At 42.0% G+C, this 22,025-nt stretch overlaps 1 protein-coding gene across 1 annotated transcript in view; it reads left to right on the top strand.

The window, feature by feature from the left end:
* Positions 1 to 21,823, top strand: part of LY75 (lymphocyte antigen 75) — a 97,191-nt gene extending 75,368 nt beyond the window's left edge. Inside the window, exons 29-35 of the mRNA XM_060256886.1 lie at positions 5,519 to 5,713; positions 6,169 to 6,389; positions 8,439 to 8,613; positions 9,600 to 9,764; positions 12,376 to 12,492; positions 20,076 to 20,243; positions 21,461 to 21,823. Of these exons, the coding sequence (XP_060112869.1) occupies positions 5,519 to 5,713; positions 6,169 to 6,389; positions 8,439 to 8,613; positions 9,600 to 9,764; positions 12,376 to 12,492; positions 20,076 to 20,243; positions 21,461 to 21,645 (1,226 nt within the window). The 3' untranslated portion in view covers positions 21,646 to 21,823. The remainder of the gene's footprint in view (positions 1 to 5,518; positions 5,714 to 6,168; positions 6,390 to 8,438; positions 8,614 to 9,599; positions 9,765 to 12,375; positions 12,493 to 20,075; positions 20,244 to 21,460) is intronic.
* Positions 21,824 to 22,025: the final 202 nt, after the last annotated feature.

Below are 22,025 nucleotides of genomic sequence, written 5' to 3'. Positions count from 1 at the left end.
TGCAAAATAAAATACTGCAAAACTAACGGCAACAACATCCGACCTTCATAAAAATGCCCCTTTAAGTAAATGTTACATAAATTCTGGAACAGTATCAGCATAGGCACCTTCCTGACATCAGCAAGTAGGTTATTCCATCAAGTCAAAATACAGCCAATTCAGTCTAGGAATCCCAGCCTCCAGGTAGGACCTAGGGATCCCCTGAGTTTACAGCTCATCTCCAGACTACAGAGATCAGTTTCCCTGGAGAAAATAGATAATAATAATAATACTTTTTATTTATATCCCGCCCTCCCTGCCAGGGCAGGCTCAGGGCGGCTCACAACATAATAAATACAATATACAATAAAACCATACATAATAAATACAATCACAATTGTAAAATCAGCATTAAAACATCAACAACTTACATTAAAATTAACACTGTGGTGCTATAACTTAGGTCTTTAGTAAAATTCAGTGACTAAAATATGTCCAGCGAGACTTTCTTGACTCGGCATTAGGTGATGGCCATTTTGAAGAGGTAGGTCTTACAGGCCCTGTGGAATTGGTCTAAACATCGCAGGGCCCGTACCTCCTCCGGGAGTTGGTTCCACAGCAATGGGGCTACAATGGAGAAGGCCCGATCCCGGGTGGTCTTCAATCTGGCCTCTCTTGGCCCAGGGATATTCAGCTGGTTCTTTCCAGCTGACCTCAGCGCTCTCTGTGGTTCATATGGGGAGAGACGGTCCCTCAAGTAGGCAGGTCCTCGGCCATATAGGGCTTTAAAGGTGATAACCAGCACTTTGTAACGGACTCAGTACACCACTGGCAGCCAGTGCAGTCCGCGTAGACCCGGCTGTATATGCTCCCATCTTGGGAGCCCTAACAGCAGCCTAGCCGCCGCTTTGGAAGGTGGATTGGATGACATTGTACCCCACTGAGGTCCCTGTCCTCCCCAGGCTCCACCCCCAGATCTCCAGGAGTTTCCCACCCTGGAGCTGGCTACCCTACCTCCCCCCCCCCATCTCCCACCAGTGGTCGGGGAGAACCATGCAGTCCTACAACCTACTGTACAATATCCATCCCTTAGAGCAGCACGGTGTTCTTTTATTTCAGGGCACAGCTTATTTACTTTTCCTACATCAGACAAAAGGAATTTTCTCAAATGCAGTTTGTTTTTCAGAGGATTAAATTTGAAAATACTCAACCTTCCAAATTTTCTTTTGCTGCAGAATGTCCTAGTCACTATTTTTTTAAAGATAAGTATGTGATATAAAGTCACTATGTGCAATTCTAGCAGGAGAACTCTTCCAGAAATAGTAACAGAAGCTGGAGATTTCAAGTTAAAACTGTTATAGATTAAATGCTTCTTGCTATGAAGTTAGCACTAATTTATTCATTACAGAGAAATCTGAGTTTTATAGTTAAAACTTGGCGTAGTGGTTAAGTGCCTGGACTCTTATCTGGGAGAATCGGGTTTGATTCCCCATTCCTCCACATGCACCTGCTCAGTGTGACCTTGAGTCAGCCACAAGTTCTCACAGAGCTATTCCTCTCAAGAGCAGTTTCTGTTAGAGCTCTCTAAGCCCCACCTATTTCACAGGGTGTCTGTTGTGGGGAGGGGAAGGGAAAGGAGATTGTAAAACACTCCTTTGGATAGTGAAGGGCGGGGTATAAATCCAACTTCTTCTTTTCTTCTTCCAGTCCTGTGATAGTTGGAATAAAAGGGGGTGGGGGTTCCTTTCACAATACAAAAAGAGATTCCAGCATCCAAACTGCACTCATAGCACATTATCTACCATTTCTCACAATGCCAATTATCTGTTGGCGGGAAGAAATGAAAAATTTACTAATCTTGATATAGGATTCCTCTTATTTATCTCCTGGCTTGGTAGTCAGTACTGTCATAGTTGACGGCACTGATAATCTGTTCAGTGGGTTAGGAAGAGAGCCAGGCCTGTCCCCAGCAGCACAATCTGAAAGGCCCTACAGTTAAACAATGTTCTGCTTTCTCAGGCTTTTCTTGGAAACTGGCCAAATGATTCATGCTATTCTGTGTAATGTTGAGTTTAATCTGATTGCTGTGTTTGAGTGTTTTATTACATTTGTTTGTGTTTTGTTTTACGATTATATTATTTAAAATGAGGAACTGAATTCTATCTTGGGGTCCATGGTCAAAAAACTATTTTGAATAAATAAATGGTTTGCTGCTCATGAATGAGTCTGGGAAACCTCTCCACTTGTGTAATCTGCTCCCTTGCCCTTCTCAGTTTATGTGCAGCCAGATAATTAGATATATTTAGGTTGTAGCAAGCTCATATTTTGCTGTTATATCTAAATCTGCAAACTATACTTTGCATTTCCCCTGCAAATTAGATTAAGACACTGTGATGAATTCAGTTAGCCTGGTAGCTGGAAACAGCTTGCACTGATTGGCTGAGCAGCAGTCATGGTTACCAAAATGTATCAATTTCTTGAATGCTGGGGGAGAGAGAAAAAAGCCTCACAGAGTTAGTTCTGCTTTGGGACTGAAGCAGTGCAGAGCTGGGAGATAGCTCTGGTGTGAGTTCAGTCTGGAGATTGAGGAAGACAGTTGTGAAGATCATCTGGAAAGGGGCTGAGACAGCCTGTAGGCTGAGTTCCTTGAGAGGCAGAACTGATTTGGGAGTTCTGTCTGAGAGTATCATGAAGTAACTCTCTGACTGGAAGCTGAGGGGTTCTGTCAACATCAGGGCAGACTCCTGGTACAAATTAAGAATACCAGCACACACATGAAGTGAGAGACTAGATTCTGGTGATCAGAGATTGTCTTCTCAATTAGCTATCTGCCTACCAACTGATTTGTTTATAATCAAACTAATTAATATTATTTCATCCCAGAACCAGAGTAAAAACCAGAGAGGATTGTGAGGCATTCCAAAGGGATCTGTTGAGGCTGGATGAGTGGGCATCAACGTGGCAGATGAGGTTCAGTGTGGTCAAGTGCAAAGTAATGCACATTGGGGCCAAAAATCCCAGCTACAAATACAAGTTGATGGGGTGTGAACTGGCAGAGACTGACCAAAAGAGGGATCTTGGGGTCGTTGTAGATAACTTACTGAAAATGTCAAGACAATGTGCAATTGCAATAAAAAAGGCCAACGCCATGCTGGGAATTATTAGGAAGGGAATTGAAAACAAATCAACCAGTATCATAATGCCCCTGTATAAATCGATGGCGTGGTCTCATTTGGAACACTGTGTACAATTCTGATCAATGCACCTCAAAAAGGATATAGCATTGGAAAAAGTCCAGAAAGGGGCAACTAAAATGATTAAAGGTTTGGAACACTTTCGCTATGAAGAAAGGTTAAAACGCTTGGGGCTCTTTAGCTTGGAGAAACGTCGACTGTGGAGTGACATGATAGAGGTTTACAAGATTATGCATGGGATGGAGAAAGTAGAGAAAGAAGTACTTTTCTCTCTTTCTCACAATACAAGAACTCGTGGGCATTCAATGAAATTGCTGAGCAGTAGGGTTAAAACGGATAAAGGAAGTACTTCTTCACCCAAAGGGTGATTAACATTTGGAATTCACTGCCATAGGAGGTGGCGGCGGCTTCAAGCATAGCCAGCTTCAAGAGGGGTTAGGATAAAAATATGGAGCAGAGGTCCATCAGTGGCTATTAGCCACAGCATATTATTGGAACTGTCTGGGGTAGTGATGCTCTATATTCTTGGTGCTTGGAGGGGGGGGCAAAGTGGAAGGGCTTCTAGCCCCACTTGTGAACCTCTTTTTTTTGTCACTGTGACACAGAGTGTTGGACTGGATGGGCCATTGGCCTGATCCAACATGACTTATCTTATGTTCTTATCCCCTCCCTTGCTTTTTGTGATCCAATAAATATTCTTTGTGGTTTTGACTTTAAAACATCTGGTGCCTAGTTTATATTTCTGACTGAATTTATGTGCGTACACCTGTGGTACTGGGGGAAGGTGACAGGAAAAATTAATAGTGGTCACCCTCCCAAGCTGACCCTGACTGGTTCCTCACAGACACTATTTGGAATCTTTGTTTGCAGAGAAGGTGCACGTCATAGGTTGACAGTTGGTATGTAAAAAGAAAACGGTGTTTTGCTGAAAAAGTAGAAATTTATAATTTTCGGGTGGGGGATGATGGTTCTCCAAAGCAATATTTTGCTGGTATGTTGAATCAGCAAGCCTTGTTCTTCACTGTTCTAATGTTGAGAAGGAGAGTGTCCAATCAGAAAGTATCTTTGGTTCCTTATTGCCTTTTTCTAAGCTTTATATAATTTAAAATTCTGATATAAATTGATTATGAGTGTGTATATGTATATATTGATAGACTTTAAATAGAATTTGCTCTGGAGTTGATATTTTGTCTCAAAAATAACAAGCCTTCAAAAAAAAACAACATTGCCACATCCAAATTGCAGACAACATGAGCACCCAATGGAATTGATGGGTAATAAACTCTGGATAAGCAAAAGGAATTATTCCTTTACTCAGCCGGAATTTATATTGTGGAATTCATTGCCAGTTGACATGATTGCCACACACATAGGCTGCTTTAAAAGGGCTTTTTCGGTGGCAGCACCAGAACTTTGGAACACTCTTCCAGAAGCCATAAGGGCCCTGCGGGATCTGTCTGCATTCCGCAGGGCCTGTAAGACCGAATTGTTTAAACAGGCTTTTGCTGTTTGATTGAAAAAGGGCTGCCACCGGACATCTTATAGAATTCAATACCGCCGATATTGTACTGAAACAGCGCCATTCAATACCGCCTATATTGTACTGAAACAGCGCCATAGAATGGTTTTAAAACTGATATAAGTAAATTATTGTTTTATATGTTTTATTGGACTGATTGTATTTTATGATGTTGTGAGCCGCCCTGAGTCCACTTGCGGAGAGGGCGGGATATAAATTGAAAGTAATAAATAAATAAAAGGGGCTTAGACAGATTTGTGGAGGAGAGGTCCATTGGTGGCTAACTAACCAAGATGACTAAAACTTCCGTATTTAGAGGCAGTAAACCTCTGTACACCAGTGCTAGGAGGCAACATCAGGGGAAGGCCTTGATATGAATTCCCTGTTGTGGGATATCCCGGGCAAGGAGAGATTCGCTGCTGTGTGAAACAGAAAGTTGAATTTGATTGGCCACTGATCTGATAACACTAGGAATCTGCTTTCCAGTGTGATGGAGCAGTTTCAGATGTCAGATTGGGATCTGAGAGACTGAGCTTGGAATCCCCATTCTGCCATCGAAGCTTGCTGGGCCCAGTCAAACATTCTCCAGCTAGCCTACCTCTCAGATCGTTGTGAGGATAAAATGAAGGAGAGGGGAACAATGTAAACTGCTTTCAGTCCCCATTGAGGAGAAAGGCATGGTATAAATGAAGTTAATTTTTTTTTTTAAATCGCTCCTCTTCTGAGCTTAGAAATCTGTTCATACTAGGGAAATGTGTGTTATTTGCAGTGTTGTAATTTTTTTAAAATAAAATCTGTATACAGAATCTCTATGTATTTTCCATAGATACAGTTCTAAAGTGGTATGATGAATCATACCTGTCTTTCAATAAGTGGAGAGAAGGGAGACCTTACATAAGGAGTAATAATTTTGTTGCTGGTGTTAACTTGGATGGATTATGGGATATTTACAATTACACTGACAAGTGGATACCCATGCGATTTCATCACTACAGTGTCCTTGTCTGTAAAATAGAAATGGGTAAGTGATATGCAATGGGTAATTGCATTTCAGATCATCTACTGAAATAACATGAGGCCAGCTGTGATCATTCCCTCAAGTGGTGGGTTTGGAGGGCAGCAACCCATCTGCCCATCCATACGAGCCTCCCAACTACCCATCTCCCAACTACCCATCTCCTCTAGTCCTCCTCGCTTCCTCTTTCCTGGCCCACAGAAACAGAGTGACAAGCCACACATGTCCTTTCGTGAGAGCTTGGCCCTCATTTTGGCTACCAACTCAATTAAAAAGACAGCCAGTCTTGCAAGAAGGATTTTTTTAAGAGATCTGGAAGAGAGAGGAGGTGAGAAAGATTAGCTGTCCCACCTCTTGCAACCAGGGTCCGACGCAGAAGTGAAATTGGCCGCAAGCAACAAAACTTACTGATCAAGCACTGGGGAAATGTAACATTTGTTATACTTTCAATATCAAAACAGGGCCCAAGGAGAATAAATCAGCACTGCCTAAGAAGCAACAATATGGAAACAACACATACTGGATTCTTCAAAAGAAGCTCACTTGGTACAAAGCATGGAAAGAATGCAAGCAAAATGGAAGCGATTTAGCTAGTATACAGAGTGAATCACAACAGTTGTTTCTAGAAGGCATGGTAAAGCAGGATGGATTTTCACTGTGGCTTGGCTTATCCAGTCATGATGTAAGTTTAGCCTGTGCTAATAGATGGAGAGTGGGAAATTTGCTGTATGTGAGGGCTAAACTACATGCTACATTTTTGGGCGAGCTAGGTTAAAGTTCCTGGGGCCTGACAAAGCAGCTGCAGAGAAAGACATTTTTAAAATCTGCAGATTATTGAACATCCCCAGTTAAAATCAAAGATAAAATAGCAAACCCCAAATCCCTCCCCTGTCCCCCCTACCATTAAAAGATGCCTGCTGTTTAAAAAAGCCTGGGAAACACCAAGCTGTGTGCTAAATATGAACTGATAAGCTTCCAGGTGTCCAGAGTAAATGCTTATTAGTACCCCCCTGTATCTCTCAGCTGTTGAGAGAAGTAGCCAGTTGTTTTTAATGTCAGCATCTCCAGAAGGCCACTCTGTCATATTCACGAGGTCAATTCAGTACAGCTAAAGATAAAATAGATCTAAATAGGACCTAAATTACCAAAATAAAACAGAGGGTTTGGAAGCAAGACAAGCAAACACTGTTAGCCTGATGCCATCTTGCCAGCTTCCGATATACAAGCCCTGACAAACAGGCGGGCATTGCAGCGCCTCCTGAAGATCTCAGGGAGGGTGCCCCCCTCACTTATTCAGGGAGCCCATTCCACAAAGCTGGAGCCACAGCAGGAAACCAGAAGCCCAATTCTGCTTAGAATTGTCGTGTCAAGTGAGGAGAGTGTCTTGCCTTCCCTCTTAGTATTTTTCAGAGCCTAAATGGCCCCAGCAGGGTTATGTGCATATCTTCTGAAGTTATAAGTGGAGTATTATGAGCACATGGAGCTCCACAGTTAGGAATATAATTTCCAGGTTTGGGGTCCTTTTGCCTTGGGAAAACACCCTTCTCCTCCACTCACAATGCAGTTCTGAGCAGAATTGAGCCCTGTGGACTTATAACAATGACTTTTCCCCCATAGCTGCTGTGTGACTGCAGAGAAAGCATGTTGGATCCAGGGAACCTCAGCTTAGCTTTTTAAAAAATGTACTAGTAGATTAGCCCTGAGGTAGAAATCAACTCAGTTTTGGTTGGTGTTTCTCCCTGCTTTTACCCTTCTGTTTCATCCTTACATCGGATAGCATGGTAATTAAGCGGTTGTGACTGTGATTTAAGCATGTTTGCTTGGAAGCCCCTGCACGATCAATAGAATTTAGTAACAGTGCCCAGGACTGCAGCCTGAAACAATATCCCCCTCACTATCACCACTACTACCCGGCCTGTGTAAAATAGGAAGGAGGATGGAACATGCAGATGATGAGAGCTAAAGCCTGCCTTCTTACAGATTGCTTTGCTACATTTTGGCGCTTGAGACTTGGAGGGCAGCTAAAGGTAAACCACCTCTCCGAACATCTCTTGCCTTGAAAACCCTACAGGTTGCCGTAAATCAACTGTGGTTTGACACCAACAACAACAACAAAAGTACTCTACCCAGCTTGGATCTGATAACAGATGAGAGCCAAACTGGGAAGAAAATATTGGAAAGAATGGCCCAAAGCAAGATATTAGCTCCCTTCAAGCATGTTCTTTATTTAAACTTAGCCTGCCGCTCCTGTTTTCCTTCTCTGTTGAGGATATTTGCTTTTTCCTCTTCCAACACTCAAGGGAGGGTGGGATTTTTGTACAGGAAATGTTACAGGAGGAATCCCCCCCCCCCAAATTAATGTAATACCTTTAAGGAATGATTAAACATACTGAGAGATTTAGGATTCATCCTTCTTGCTGTATCTTGTCTTACAGACCCTAGTCAGTCAGTCATTCTGCAATTTGAATTAGTTATAACAGCATTAAAGAGTGAAGTATATTTGGTTTGGGTTTTAATGCATTATCCCTAGACTGTACGCTACTTTGTGCCCATCTCTGAATCTGAAAGTGAATTTGACTGTAACAAGCAAGCCCTGCATGATGACAAGCTCCGGTCTCAGTGATACCAATTCAATAATACTAGCCACGCTGCCCATTTATTTCTAGTGCTTCTTAAAAGGAAGAGTGACTTCAACTCTCATTCAGTCTGAATTTTACTACCTCTTTTCCAGATGAATGAATCTGATTTTGAATGGTCTGATGGAAGCACATTTGATTATAAACCTTGGGAATTTGAGGTCTCTCGGCTTCCTGGAAACTGTATTTTTTTAAACATTAATGGGTTTTGGAGTCATAAGAAGTGCACAGATGTTCTTGATGGAGCTATTTGCTACTCCCCATCAGAAGGTAAGTCTGCATTCAGTTCTGGGTTGTTTTTTTTGTATCATGATATTCACAAGACCAAAATGAAACATTCTTTCACTTAAAGCATCCTTTTCTTCTTTGTGTAGCAGAAGGGTTGCTTGGTTTCTTGCAGACAGATAAGCACTTTCACACATGCTGAATAACACAGTTTCAAGCCACTTCAACGATTGTTGGCAAATGGACTTTACCACTTCACATGGTAAAATCCAGCTGAACAGTGCATTGAAAGTGAGATTTTTGTGTGTGTGTGTGAAAGCACACTGGTGGGAGGCATCATTATATATAATTCCCCTGCGGTGGTGGCCAAATGGAGCTCTCTCTATGGGTGCATTCCAAATAATTGGCCCATCATGCCTCACTCAGCGTCTCTGGCCTCTCATTGGCTGACTCCCATGCCCTCGCCTACTGCAGGCCCAGAAATGTTGAACAAACTACCAAAACAGTCTTACCTCAGAGACAGAAACATCTCCAATGCTTCTCTGTGTCCTCTCTGTCAGTTGGCCTCATGAAAAGCATTGCCAGCAACAGACCTCTGCTGCCCCCATCACTGGCCCACATAGGCGGCCTCCCAGCACACACAGCCTCCAAAGGCCGCAGAAATAACCAGGGAACTGTCACCACTGTGCTGTGACTAGGAAGCAAAGCTTGGCCCCGCTGGGAGCGTTTCCTTACAGGCCATGGCTGCTGCCTTTCTTCAGTGCTTGCCTTTGCCTTTTTTACCTTTATTTATGGCTGCAGAAACTCCTACAAAAGTCTATGTTGGTAAGTGGTTCCAACTGAGAGAAAAAGCATGTCAGGATTTCCTAGGATGCCGTCATACGAAGTCTCAGAGGACTTGACTGTAGCTCATCACAGGTTTTTTTCCATTTATTTTAAGGCTTGAACAATAATCCTTAATCAGTTAATTGGTGACAGAGAAGTCTCATGCATGATGGTGGTGAAAATAATAGTATTTGTATTTCACACAGAAAAACAATCAGTGCAAATTGAAGATTACACAACATGTCCAAAAACAACTAGCGGCTCATCGCAGTGGATACAATATAATGATTATTGTTATGCATTCAATGTAGAATTTTACAATTATTCAATATACACTGCTGAAGAGGCTGAAACAGTCTGCCGGAAGCTTGGTACGTTTCAATTCTGTTACCTTATTTGTTTTAGAACATCCGTCGTTTCCTTTAGAATATTTGTTCTGATGTATCCTTTTGATTCGGAGCTGCCTCCTGTGGTAACCATGCCCCTTGGTGATAATTGTAAGGATGTCAGACAATAATCAAAAACCGAAACAAATATACTCTTACTCATTAATATAGTTATACAGAAATTTACTTCCAAAATTAACAGCTTTAAAATTAATGGCCTTTCCTGTTTATATCCGAAGTATTCTGCCATCTCACTGATGCAGGTAATGAATCAACAAAACAATACAAAAGTAGGAGGAGAAAAGGGTGAAGGGTGAGTCAGCTGATAAGACAAGCAACAAAACATTGGGTATAATCAGATGGGGTGTTTCCCCTGCCATAGCCACTCCCACCTCTGGATTAAAGAGGTGCATTCATATCTGCACATCTGGCCCCTGACACACTGTCGCACCTACCTAATCTTCTGATGGCTCAGCTCCACGTTTAATAGCCACCAGGTACTTCCTGATGGAAAATTCCTCGCTGTGCCTCCATGGTGCATTTCCGGCTGTCTGAATGGTCAAGGCATGCCATGCATGCACTGCCCATAAGTGATGTGAATGCTCCTTCGTTGCATGCCTCTCCCAACAGCCGGTTAGGCAGTGCCTGATTGCCGCAGCACGCCTCAAACAGCACCACAGCAACTTTCAGGTCTGATCACACCCACTGACCAACCAGCAGTCTACTGATGCTGACATAAAATGAAGTCAGCACTGATAATGTTTCTGTGTACAGTGTTTCCAAAGATCATTGTACTGGAAACACACACAGCAGTGTTGTTTTACTGCTCATGTTGAGTTAGTTTCAAAAACTGGATGATTTATTTCCCTTTCTGTCTTCCTCCTTCAAAGCACTGGTTCTTACCTTTATGGCCTGAAATGGCTTGGGACCAGGTTTTTTGAAGGGCTGCCACTTACCATAATATTCAGCCCATCAGTTAAGATCTGTCTCCCAAGCCCAGCTCTCTGTGCCCCCACCCTTAGAGATGAGGTGGGTAGCAAGGAGAAGGAGGGCATTTTCAGTTGTCCCCCCCCCCCAGCTATGAAATGTCCTCCCCCTTGAAGCTTGCCTGGCACTCACCATGATGTATTTTAGCCACAAAGCCAAAACTTTTCTATTTACCCCAGACTTTTAACTTAGAGATTTTATCTTTGTAACTGTTTTATTATCTGCTTGTGCTTTAAGGTCTGTTTTATGGATAATGTCATGCTGTTTTTATGTCTCTGGCCTTTATTGGCATAACGAAAAGATTTGGCCATTTTTCTGGCCATCTGATCAAGTCCAAGTGAGGCAGGAGAGCAGGTATAAAATTGGACAGGACACAGTTTATGAGATTCTAGATCTAAGATTCTCTGTTTGATAAATCTAAAATTATAAGATTCATCAGATAAAAATAGATCGTCAATTGCAATTCCCATGTCTTTGAGCTTCGACATGATTCCAACTTGCCAAGCAGCATTATAAGGGTCTCTTTTTAGGTAGTTGAGCAAGCTAGCTGGTTCAGCCCTATAAAATATCCGTAACCAATATTTAAAAGTTAGAGTCCAAGCTTTTGTTTCAATCAGAGATTGGCCTGTTTCTGAACAGATTACAAAATAAGGAACACAGTTGGGGATTCCTAAAGGTTGTCGCAGAAATGCAGCCTGGATATTTTCTATTTTTTGGTTCAGAGCATTAATCCACAGAGGGATGCCATACAAAATTTGTGATAGTGTTTTAGCATTAAAAGCTCTGATTGCAGCAGGCAAACATTGGTTACCTTTTTATAATAAAACTGTTTAATTTGAGATGAAGAGCTATATTTATTATTCTGCCACCGTGAACTGCTCATTTGAGATTGTAATTAAAGGTTATGCCCAAATATTGAAAGCATTTGGATTGTTCAATTTCCTGCTTGCCTATATACCATTTTTGTGGTCACCAACTTTTAGAAAAGACCACAACCTTAGATTTGGAATAGTTTATAGCAAGTGAGTTAAGCTGGCAGTAGTTGTTAAAAGCTTTCAGGTATTGCTGCAGGCCGACTCTTGTGCAGGAAAGTATAGTTGTATCATCAGCATACAATAATATTGGGACTGAGAGATCATTTAATTTAGGTGGGTGCCCATTTATGGAACTAAGATATTGTGCCATATCATTTAAGAAAAGATTAAAAAGATGTGGGGCTAACACACACCCTTGTTTAACTCCTTTACAAAGCTACATAGAGCTTCCCCTTTCTTGTATTCATGTATTTGTCGGCCAGTTTTCCTAAATAAATAAAATCTATATGGAATTGAAATTTTAAAAAAAAAACCAGGAATGTGTGTCCATTGTAATAAAAGGAAAGAAAGAAGAGAATAAGGAAAATGAACATGTGTAATAGCTGTTTTAAAATAAACAAAAATCTTAAAAGGGAAAACATGAAAACAAAATGTTGATTAACACTCCTGCCGATAAATAGATTATTTCAGTGTATTTCAGTCTTTCTTAGATTACTTGCACAAATATTTTTAAACATTTAAATATGGGATGGCTCTAAAATTTTGTTTTGTTTTGAATTATATTCTACCTTTAGACCGTTCTGCAACACCTTTGACTATAAAGGATGAAAAAGAAAATGCATTTGTTTCTACATACTTGAAAAAACATTACTTTGTCACCAAAAGAGTATGGCTTGGAATTAATCCTAAAGGTAAGGAGAAAATAACTATCAAAGTCATGTAATGTTAAGCCATGTTATGCAATTCAAATCAGATCAGGCACATTTAGATCCATTCGAACCAATGAGATTTAACTATGTTCTTAATTCCATTGCTTTCCATGAAACTGAATCTTATGTAAGTTGTCACATTTTAATTACCACAGTTCACACTGATAACATTTGTACATTATCAGCAATTTAGATTATAGCGCTAACAACGGATTAGAACTAATTTTTTACTTTGGTTGATTATTAGAAATTCTTGTCTTTGAAAGACCTAGCTATTAGCAGTTCTGGAAAGCCCGTTCTCTCTCCTAGTTTTCCTTTTCGTTCCCTGTTCCTTTCTCTTACCTACTAAAGTAATAATATGAATATGTGAAATTGCCTTATGCTGAGTCAGTTTATTTGTAGTCACTATCATCTACCTTTAATGTCAGCAGTTCTTCAAAGCTTCAAGAATATGCTTCCTGTGAAATTATGGCTCAATGTGCTTCCGTTCTGTCTTGCCAAATATACCCATCCCCCCCCCTCTTTTTTATTGTTTGCTGGCACACCAACTCCTTCATAGGTAGAGATTGTTTTATTGGCACTCTGGTCAATAAAAGGAATTTGCCTACTCCTGCCCCAGGCTTCCCTTCTTTTCCCTGGCCACCAGTTTTTTCAGGTTATTGTTCTCACTGTGTACGCTCTGCTTGCACCACAATTTTCTAAGTACCTATGATGAGGACAGATCTGTTGAAGCTCCTTAATACTTAAAATTAGGCAGCAGAGTGATGTAGCTACATTGAGTTGCATAAAAATGGCTTACATCAACTTAGCTAAACTAGCATCTTGTGGACCAGTGTTGTCCTTGCTTTGCACTTTCACAAATCGCTGGATCAGAATGCTTGAATGGGTGTGGCAAGTCCTTGCCCAAAAATTCCTGCTTTGTTTATATCTTATGCCAACAGCTACTAATCTCAACACCTTTTGTTCAAAGTGTAATGCCAATGAGTTGCCATTGACTGCGACTCCCTTTCTGAGAACGTACCGCTGTTTTGGCTCACAGTTCTTTCCAAAATAATCTTATGCCTGCGAACATCTGTATCTTTACAGGATTGATGTGATATACACTTGCCTGACTTCATTTTGATTTTTGTAATTTTCTCAATGTGTCTGATTTTATACAAGCCATTCAATACCTTTTTTATGTGAATGGGTTGTGCAGATAGTTAACTCAAGAAGAATCAGACTTTGATTTGTTTCACACTTCAGAGTTCTTCAGGCAGAAGGGGTGGGGGGACAATCTTTGCCAATTTCCCTCCAAATACTTCTTGTTCATCACCACTGTTCTCTGCAGTCCCACATTGGGATTGTGCATGCACAGGCCAGCCACCGGGAAGATTTCTTAGCTTCTTTTTAGCCTAGAACAGAGCATCTAGAGCAGGGGTCCTCAAACTACGGCCCGCGGGCCAGATGCAGCCTGCTGAGGACGTTTATGCGGCCCGCCGGGTTATGGCAAAATCAGACCGGAAGTGACGTTCGACCTAAACTCGCGTTAGCAACGCACACTTCCGGCACTGGGCTGAGGCGGCGGAGACAGAGTGTGAGGTGATACCGAGGTGAGGTGAGTTCCCAGGCCGGGGTGTGTAGTGTGGGGAAGGGAGAGAGATGCAGAAGACGGAGAACTGACGGCCCGCGGCCTTGTACAGTAACGGCAGTCCGGCCTTTCAACAGTCTGAGGGACAGTGAACTGGCCCCCTATTTAAAAAGTTTGAGGACCCCTGATCTAGAGCTTCTCTGAGGCTGTTTCTCCGCTCAAATGGTCATATGCTCCAGAGGAGATGCTCTCCCTTTCCCTCAACTCACTCTTTGCTGCCACTCTGTGAAGACTGTTTCTCTCCTTTTGGGCATAGATTGTATATTCTTGTTTTATTCTGGCTGAAATTATGTCATAGAAATCCCCTTTTCAGAAAATGTTCATTGTATGCCACCAAAATGACATGCAGAGATGAGCACTTCTTGTGTCTCAGCCCCCCTGAGTCCGCTTGCGGAAAGGGCGGGATATAAGTCGAACGTAATAAATAAATAATAAATAAATAAATTATGCCTGAGGGAAAGCCATAATGTGGCAACCTGCAGGGTCTACCAGCAGTTCACCCCCAAGGCTTTGACAGATTGCACCTTTAGCTCACTTTATGGGAGAGCTTTATCGGGTTCCATTGACCCAGCAACTAAATCATCTGCCCCAGTGGATTTCAGGATCTGCTATATGTGAGCACCATCCTTCCGATCTGACCTCCACGATCTCCATTCTGTTGGTTCCAAGATCAGATGAGACATGTAGAAAATCGAGGTCCCCTGAAGCAGGCCCAGAAAAGTCCTTGTTGGAACTACCGTCTAAGAAGCTTAAAGCTAAGATGAAGCATAAAGAAAGGCATTGTTCAATTTCAAAGGATCCAACAAGACCTTTGAAACCACAGTATCAGTCAGTTTCAATGAAACCGACAGGACCTTCGGATCCAGCACTTCCACACGATCTGACTGAGCTGCCCATACTGCATACACCCTCACCAAGTTTACACTCTTCAGCTCCATCACTCTCCAAATGCAAAGTGGTTGTGGAACAAGTAGATTTACCTGAGAACCCACATTTGGTTCTCTTGGTTCGAGGTCTGCCTCCATTGTGGCCACAAGCCTTTTCACCAGGACTTTGGCAGCACTATTCCTTCTTTTATCCTTCCCCATTCCCACAGCAGTGGGTCAACCAGTATCAACCTTGGTCGGAACCATTCCCCATTCCCACAGGAGTGGGTCAACCAGTATCAACCTTGGTCGGAACCAAGACATTTCACAGGGGAGGGACGGTGGCTCAGTGGTAGAGCATCTGCTTGGGAAGCAGAAGGTCCCAGGTTCAATCCCTGACATCTCCAAAAAAGGGTCCAGGCAAATAGGTGTGAAAAGCCTCAGCTTGAGACCCTGGAGAGCCGCTGCCAGTCTGAGAAGACAATACTGACTTTGATGGACCAAAGGTCTGATTCAGTATAAGGCAGCTTCATATGTTCATATATGTTCATCCAAAACTAAGGACAGGTCGTCAGCACTACCTTGGTATATGTCTCCTGCCCAGCCTTCTATATCAGTCTCCAGTTCTGAAGAGGAGTGTTATTCAGCAGCCAGCTTGGGTCTACTGTCTAAATCCTCTCCAGATGATAGTTGGGAACCATGATCCTGTCTCACCAAGTGAAGACCTCTGACTTTATTTGGAAGAAATAGTCGAGATGGCCGAGTCCTTGGACATTCAAATTACCTTGATCAATACAAGGGACAAAATCCTAGGCCATCTTTATTCTGGTACCCCTGGGAGAGTTGCCTTCCCCCCATTGAAGGATATTTTGGACATGGGCAAGTCCATCTGAGACAAACTTTCCTCCCTCCCTGCTACCTCTCTCAAGGTGGAGAATATGTACAGAGTTCAATAGGAGGGGTGCCCATTCCTGTTTACCCATCTTGTGCCCTCTTCCTCAGAGCTGAGGAAATGCAAGCAAAGCAGAGGGTGGGCTCGCATTGCACACCAGATGACAAAGAAGGCAGGAAAATTGATGCTCTGAATCATAGGACCTACTCCTCTTCCTCTCTCAACTTAAGAATAGCCATTTGTCATGCATTCATGGGAACATATCAGCTTCTTTTGTGGGAAAAACTCCCTCCTTATCTTGAATAGCTGCCTGAAGAGAAAACATCTCTAGCTAAGGTGATCCAGACTGAAGCCCTGAGTTTGTCTAAACGACCAGGAAATGCTGCCAGACAATCTTCTGAGGCATCAGTTCGTTTTATGGTTTATCAGCAGTGTTACGGAGACATGCCTAGTTCTGCTCAACTGCTTTTTCTGCTGACACAATCCACAAGAGAGAAGGTTCTTCATCATTCCGTTGAAATTGAATTTTTTTTTTACAACAGATCAAGAAAAATTGGCAAACCACACGATCTTTTGGCATAACTCAGGGCTCCATTTTGACCTACAAGTCTAAATACCATTCCAAATATCAGTCCTCTTAACAGGGCTATCAGCGCCCTTTTCACCATCAGTCACACTAGTATCCTCAAATATCCTTTCCCCTATCGGCGTGTGTGTGTGTGCAGAGGGAGGAATAGAGAACTGTACAAGAGTATATTCCGGAAAGAAGGTGAGCCACACACCAGCACCTAGTATAAAAGTAGTGTATTTACAATCTATATACAGTACAACTAGTGCGGTGAATATTCTTAATCTGAGTGACAAAGTGCTCCGCCAGGATCCAACTCTCGACTGAGAGAAATATAGACTGGCATTACAATCCTTATATATACAAGTCAGCCAATCACGGCAGTCCATATAGTTGCTGACTTCAGCAGGTACTTTCCCTTAGTCACAGTCCAGCCAGAACCGGCTTGCTGACAAGGTTAATCTGACCTGACCTGTCAAGATAGATCCACCTGCTTCTTTGTTGCTCCTGTCATGCTGTGGAAGGAGGACTCAATACATCAACATCCCCAGCCTCCTTGACATAAAAGGTGCAGATCAGGATCAAGGTCCAAGACTAACCCTCAACAACAGCACTCCTCTAAAGAGTCTGCAGAAATAAAAGTTATCCTTTCTGACTAGCATTTGATCCTATTTCATCTGTCCTTTTTGGACACACTATCCCAAGTTTTTGCCATGGGGACGACAGATCCCATCAGACTTGTGGGTGTTGTCAATTTTTGAGAGAGACTGTTGCCTTGAATTCTGTATTCTATGGCTATCACAATTGACAATGGGTGTTTTCGCACTGACCTTAATCGGGAGCGACGTCCCTCTTCACCGCGCAGCATCTGCACGGATTTCGCACTAATTGCTCCGCAGAACCCGGAAGAGCCAAAACCCAGTTTACATTTGCGATGCAAAAGCCGCGGGACTTTGCGGCTCTTCCGGGTTCTGCGGAGCAATTAGTGCGAAATCCACGCAGATGCTGCGTGGTGAAGAGGGACGTCGCTCCCAATTAAGGTCAGTGCGAAAACGCTCAATGTTTTTCCAGAGTCAAGTTCAGAGTTACAGATTCTAGTAGAAAAAGAGGCAGTTCCAGGGCCTAGGCTCTGATTATTCTACTTACAGTTATTATTGGAGGGTTTTTTTCTTATTAATAAAAAGGATGGTGGGTTAGAATCAAATTTGGATCTCAGAGGTCTGGATTTTTTTCGTCATAGTTCAAAAATGTGCATGGTTTCTCTGCTCTCTGTGCTACCAAATGGTTAGTTTTGCTGTCTTTGGTTTACAAGATGTGTACTTCCCTATACCAATTCACATAAATCACAGGAAATACTTATGCTTTAAGTTCCAAGGGATATCTTACAAATTTACCGTGCTGCCCTTCCATTTAGCAGCCACCCCTCAGGTATTTATGAAATGCGTGGCAGTAGTGGTGGCTCACTTAAAGTCCTAGAGGTGCTCAGTATTCCTTTTCTTAGATGATTGGTTGTTCACTGCTCTTTCAGAGGAGGACTTGCAGAGACAATTGTCATTGGCAGTAGATATCTGTCAAGGGCTAGGTCTTAATTGGAAGAAGTCAAAATTCTCCCTTCACAGCTGGCCTCCTTCATTGGAGCCCACTTAGGTTCCACTGTGGCCTGAGCCATTTTGCCAAGTGACAGGGCCCTACAACCTAAATGTCTTATAAAACAATTCACCATAAACCATTTTCAGAAAGCTATAGCCATGTAGAGAGGCTGTTAGGTTTTATGGTATCTACCACTTTTACAGTTCCTTTCACCTGTCTCAAGATGAGGCCATTACAAAATTGGTTGGTATGTGTGTTCAGTCCCTCTGTGGACTCTCAGAACCAGAGGTTTTCACTCACTAGATTAATACTGAAACAGTCGGGCTGATGGGCTCTCGATTCCAACTTACTTACAGGGATACTTTTCAATTCCCTATCTCCCCAGGTTATACATAACACTGATTCTTCTCTGATACATTCTGGTCACCCCTTTTGTGGCACTGACAAGTATGGTTTCAATTCCTCCTTGAAAGTCCAGGTGCAATTATATCCATCTGCCAGTGGTTCCAGACCTATTGCAGATGGAGGTCACAATTTACCACAGTGTCAATTGCCTGCATCTGATTGCCTGACTGGAATAAATTTTTCTGAACTGGTAGCTACTGTTATTTTGAATGCCCACTAGAGTCTTCAGATATCACAAATGGAGACAGTTCGCCTCATGGACCATTGCCAGAGATTTTCCCCCTGCTATTTATCCCCTGCCATTAATATTGGAATACCTATTCATTTCAAAGACCACTGGTTTGGCTGTTTCTCACACAACTCTTCTAAGATGTTCCTTGAAAGCTTAAACAACTTCTTTCCTCTGAAGGTTCCTGCTGTTCTCCAATAGGTCCTTGTTGCTACTTCTAGCCCAATTAATGCAACCTCCATTCGAACCTCTAGCTATCTCTCCTTCAAGGTTTCCTTTTTAGTGGCCATCACATCAGTCAGACAGGTGGGGAAATAACGGCACTTAGAACTGACCACTTAGTCATCAAATTTAATGACCAAAAGATAGTACCCAAAGTAGTTTCTGAATTTCACTTGCATCAAGACATTTTGCTCTTCTTCTTGCAACCATCCCTCTACAGCTGAAAGAGAATTGCATATATTAGTTGAAAACATTATTAGTCTTTCTGAAAAGAACAAGTCAGTTCAGAAAGGTCCCACAGTTGTTCATTTGCTTCACTGGTCCCTCTAAAGAAAAAATAGCCTCATCGCAGACTATATCTTAATGGTTCATCTCAACAATTAGAAGGTCCTATGAGCAAGTAGGACAACTATGTCCTCTCCAGGTTAAGGCACATTCCACTAGGGCACAAGCTGCTTCCGCTGCTTTCCAGCAAGGCAATCCCATTGGCTGACATCTGTAAAGCTGTGACCTTGTCATCTGCCAATTCATTCATCAGGCACAACTCCATGGACATCAAGACCAGGAAAAGAGACACCACTGGGAACAGCAGTCTTACATTTGCTTTTTCAGTGACTCACTCATCCTGTCTCCTAGTAAGTTAACTTGTTAAGTCTTTCAGTGTAAGACTGCACAGAACAACAATTATGAAAACAGGGTTGCACTTACCTGTAATTGTTGTTCATTGAGTTGTCTCTGTGCAGGCACACATCCCTCTCTCCTGCTCTGCTTGTTAATATTATCTGAGACTCATTGCAGCAGCTCAGAGGAGAACTGAGGTAAAGGGGGAGCTCCTCCCCTGGAACACGTGACTGTTTGAGCAGGAAAATGGCTTCCAAGAAGTTTCATATGGGCTCCCCCTGCTCTGTTTCTAGGCTAAAGAGAAACTAAGAAATCTCTCTAGCCAGGTGGCCTGTGCATGCTCAGTCCTACTGTGTGCCTGCACAGAGAAAACTTGATGAACAGTTACAGGTTATAGGTATGAGTACTGGCTAGACTTCTATATCTAGAATTAACTGTTCAGGAGCTGAATAAATAATAAATTGCTTTTTGTGTAATTTGAAGTAATTACAACATTTTTTTCCTGATAAACAGAACAATATTCTCATGGCTTTTATTTACAGCTATATCTTTGAGATGGCTTGATGACTCTGACATTAAATATACCAATTGGGAAAAAGAACAGGAAAATGCCAATGATAAATGTGGTGTTATATTGTCCACAAGCGGAAAATGGACCAAAACTGACTGCTCAAAAGGCCTAAGCAGAGTTGTTTGCAAGGTTCCTCGAGGTATATATGATTTAGCTTTAATAGATTTTGCTTCTTTAAGAACACACCAAACAGTGATGATATTAGCAGGATTTGTATGAAATTTACAGAAGATGGGTCTCGCTGTTAGGGTCAAACTACCACATTAAAGTATTTGTGAGGCTTCAAGTGAGAACTGCTTTTTAAAAAAAAGATAATGGGTAAGTTTGGCCCAAAATGGGACTGAAAAGTGCAGTTTGGTACTGATGCTTTTTAGTCAGCTGTGTTGAGGCCTAATTAAGTCAAACAGTAGCTGAGAAAATTAATAAATTTAATACAAAAAGATAATTTCTCACTTTTTGCCTCTCTCCCTCCGTCTCTCATGAGGGGAGTTTTGACTCCCAAAGCCTTATACCCTGAAAAATCTTGTTTGTCTCTAAGGTCCTACTGGACTCAGATCTAGCTGCTGCAGACCAACATGGCTGCCTTCTGACACTCTGTGTTCTCTGTTGGACTTCCTTTGTGGGCCTCTAGGAAGAATCAGATGGTACAAAATGATGTGTTAAGAATGACAGGGAATGCCATAGTGATCATATTATTTCTGTGTTTAAAAAGCAGAATTAATTGCCAGTTTGTTTATATGCCCTGATCAAGTGCTAGCCTTTACCTTTAAAGCCTCGTATTCTATGGCCTCAGGGTGCCCAAAGGGCCCAATTGTCCCCCATAAATTTCCCTATTTGTTAATAATCTTATTGTGAGGCCTTTTTTTCTGAGACAAGGCTGGTAGTGATTGAGAAGATAGATAATATGATTGCCATATTGAGAAGATTGAGAAGAAGATAATATGACTGCCATCCTTTGGACTACACAGAAAGTGTTCCTAAGGTGGAGTTAGTATCATGCCGTTAATACTCTTTTAAAAATGTAGCTTGCTGTCAGTATTCTCAGAATGGTAAATGAAGGATAAGCACTCTTTCAGAAAAGGCTTTTACAGAGGTGTCAGGAATCCATCTGCCTGCAGAGCCTTCCTTCCATTCATAGTAAGGGACTTTGTTGTAAACATCTTTGGAAATGAAAGGGAAGGCTTCTATTTTCAGGGTGTGGAAGAACAAAAGAGCTTTTGTTGCTAAAAATAAGTTTTGGGAGGAATGCTTCCTTTAGCAGCTAATATGAAAATAACCTCGTGTCACCCTGTATAGAATGAGAGATTTAGTCAAACTTCTTATGGTGAATGATACTTTCCCTTGTTCTCCTTACAGGTTCCAATAAAGTAGGAGTGGTGATAGCTTTTGCTGTTATACTTGTTCTGGCTTTTGTTGTTGGATTGGTATGGTTCCTATACAAGAAAAAACGACTGCAGTGGGGTGGCTTCTCCTCAGTACGTTACGAACGAGGGATATACGAAGATGAAAGTCATAGCATGTTTACTAGAGATGACAACTGAACAACTGTATCTGCTGGCTGCATTTGTACGATTTCTGGAATTGGTTATTTTGGCATCTTGTTCTATAGGTTTTGTTTTAGCAAGCCTATGAGGAATGTATTGACTTGGAGCTAAATTGTGACTTCTGGGTGCCATGTGCATTTTGTTCAGAACATGTTTTTTTCGACAGCAACCGTCCTAAATTTAAGAGCCAAATGTTCCTAATACACGCATCTAATCAAGCTTGGCACTTTTCACTGCCTTGAAATTTGCACATGCACCGAGGCACAAACCCAATGTTATATCCTAATGTTAACACTGGGATACGGATGAAGAAAGATAGTAAATGCCCGGTGGTTTTTGTTTTAAAATTAATTTATTACACAGAAAATGTTTAATAT

The sequence above is a fragment of the Heteronotia binoei genome, chromosome 16 (assembly GCF_032191835.1).
Source record: "Heteronotia binoei isolate CCM8104 ecotype False Entrance Well chromosome 16, APGP_CSIRO_Hbin_v1, whole genome shotgun sequence".
NCBI lineage: Eukaryota > Metazoa > Chordata > Lepidosauria > Squamata > Gekkonidae > Heteronotia > Heteronotia binoei.
Note: the sequence above shows the minus strand (reverse complement) of the source record. Positions and strands in the feature narration are given on the sequence as shown.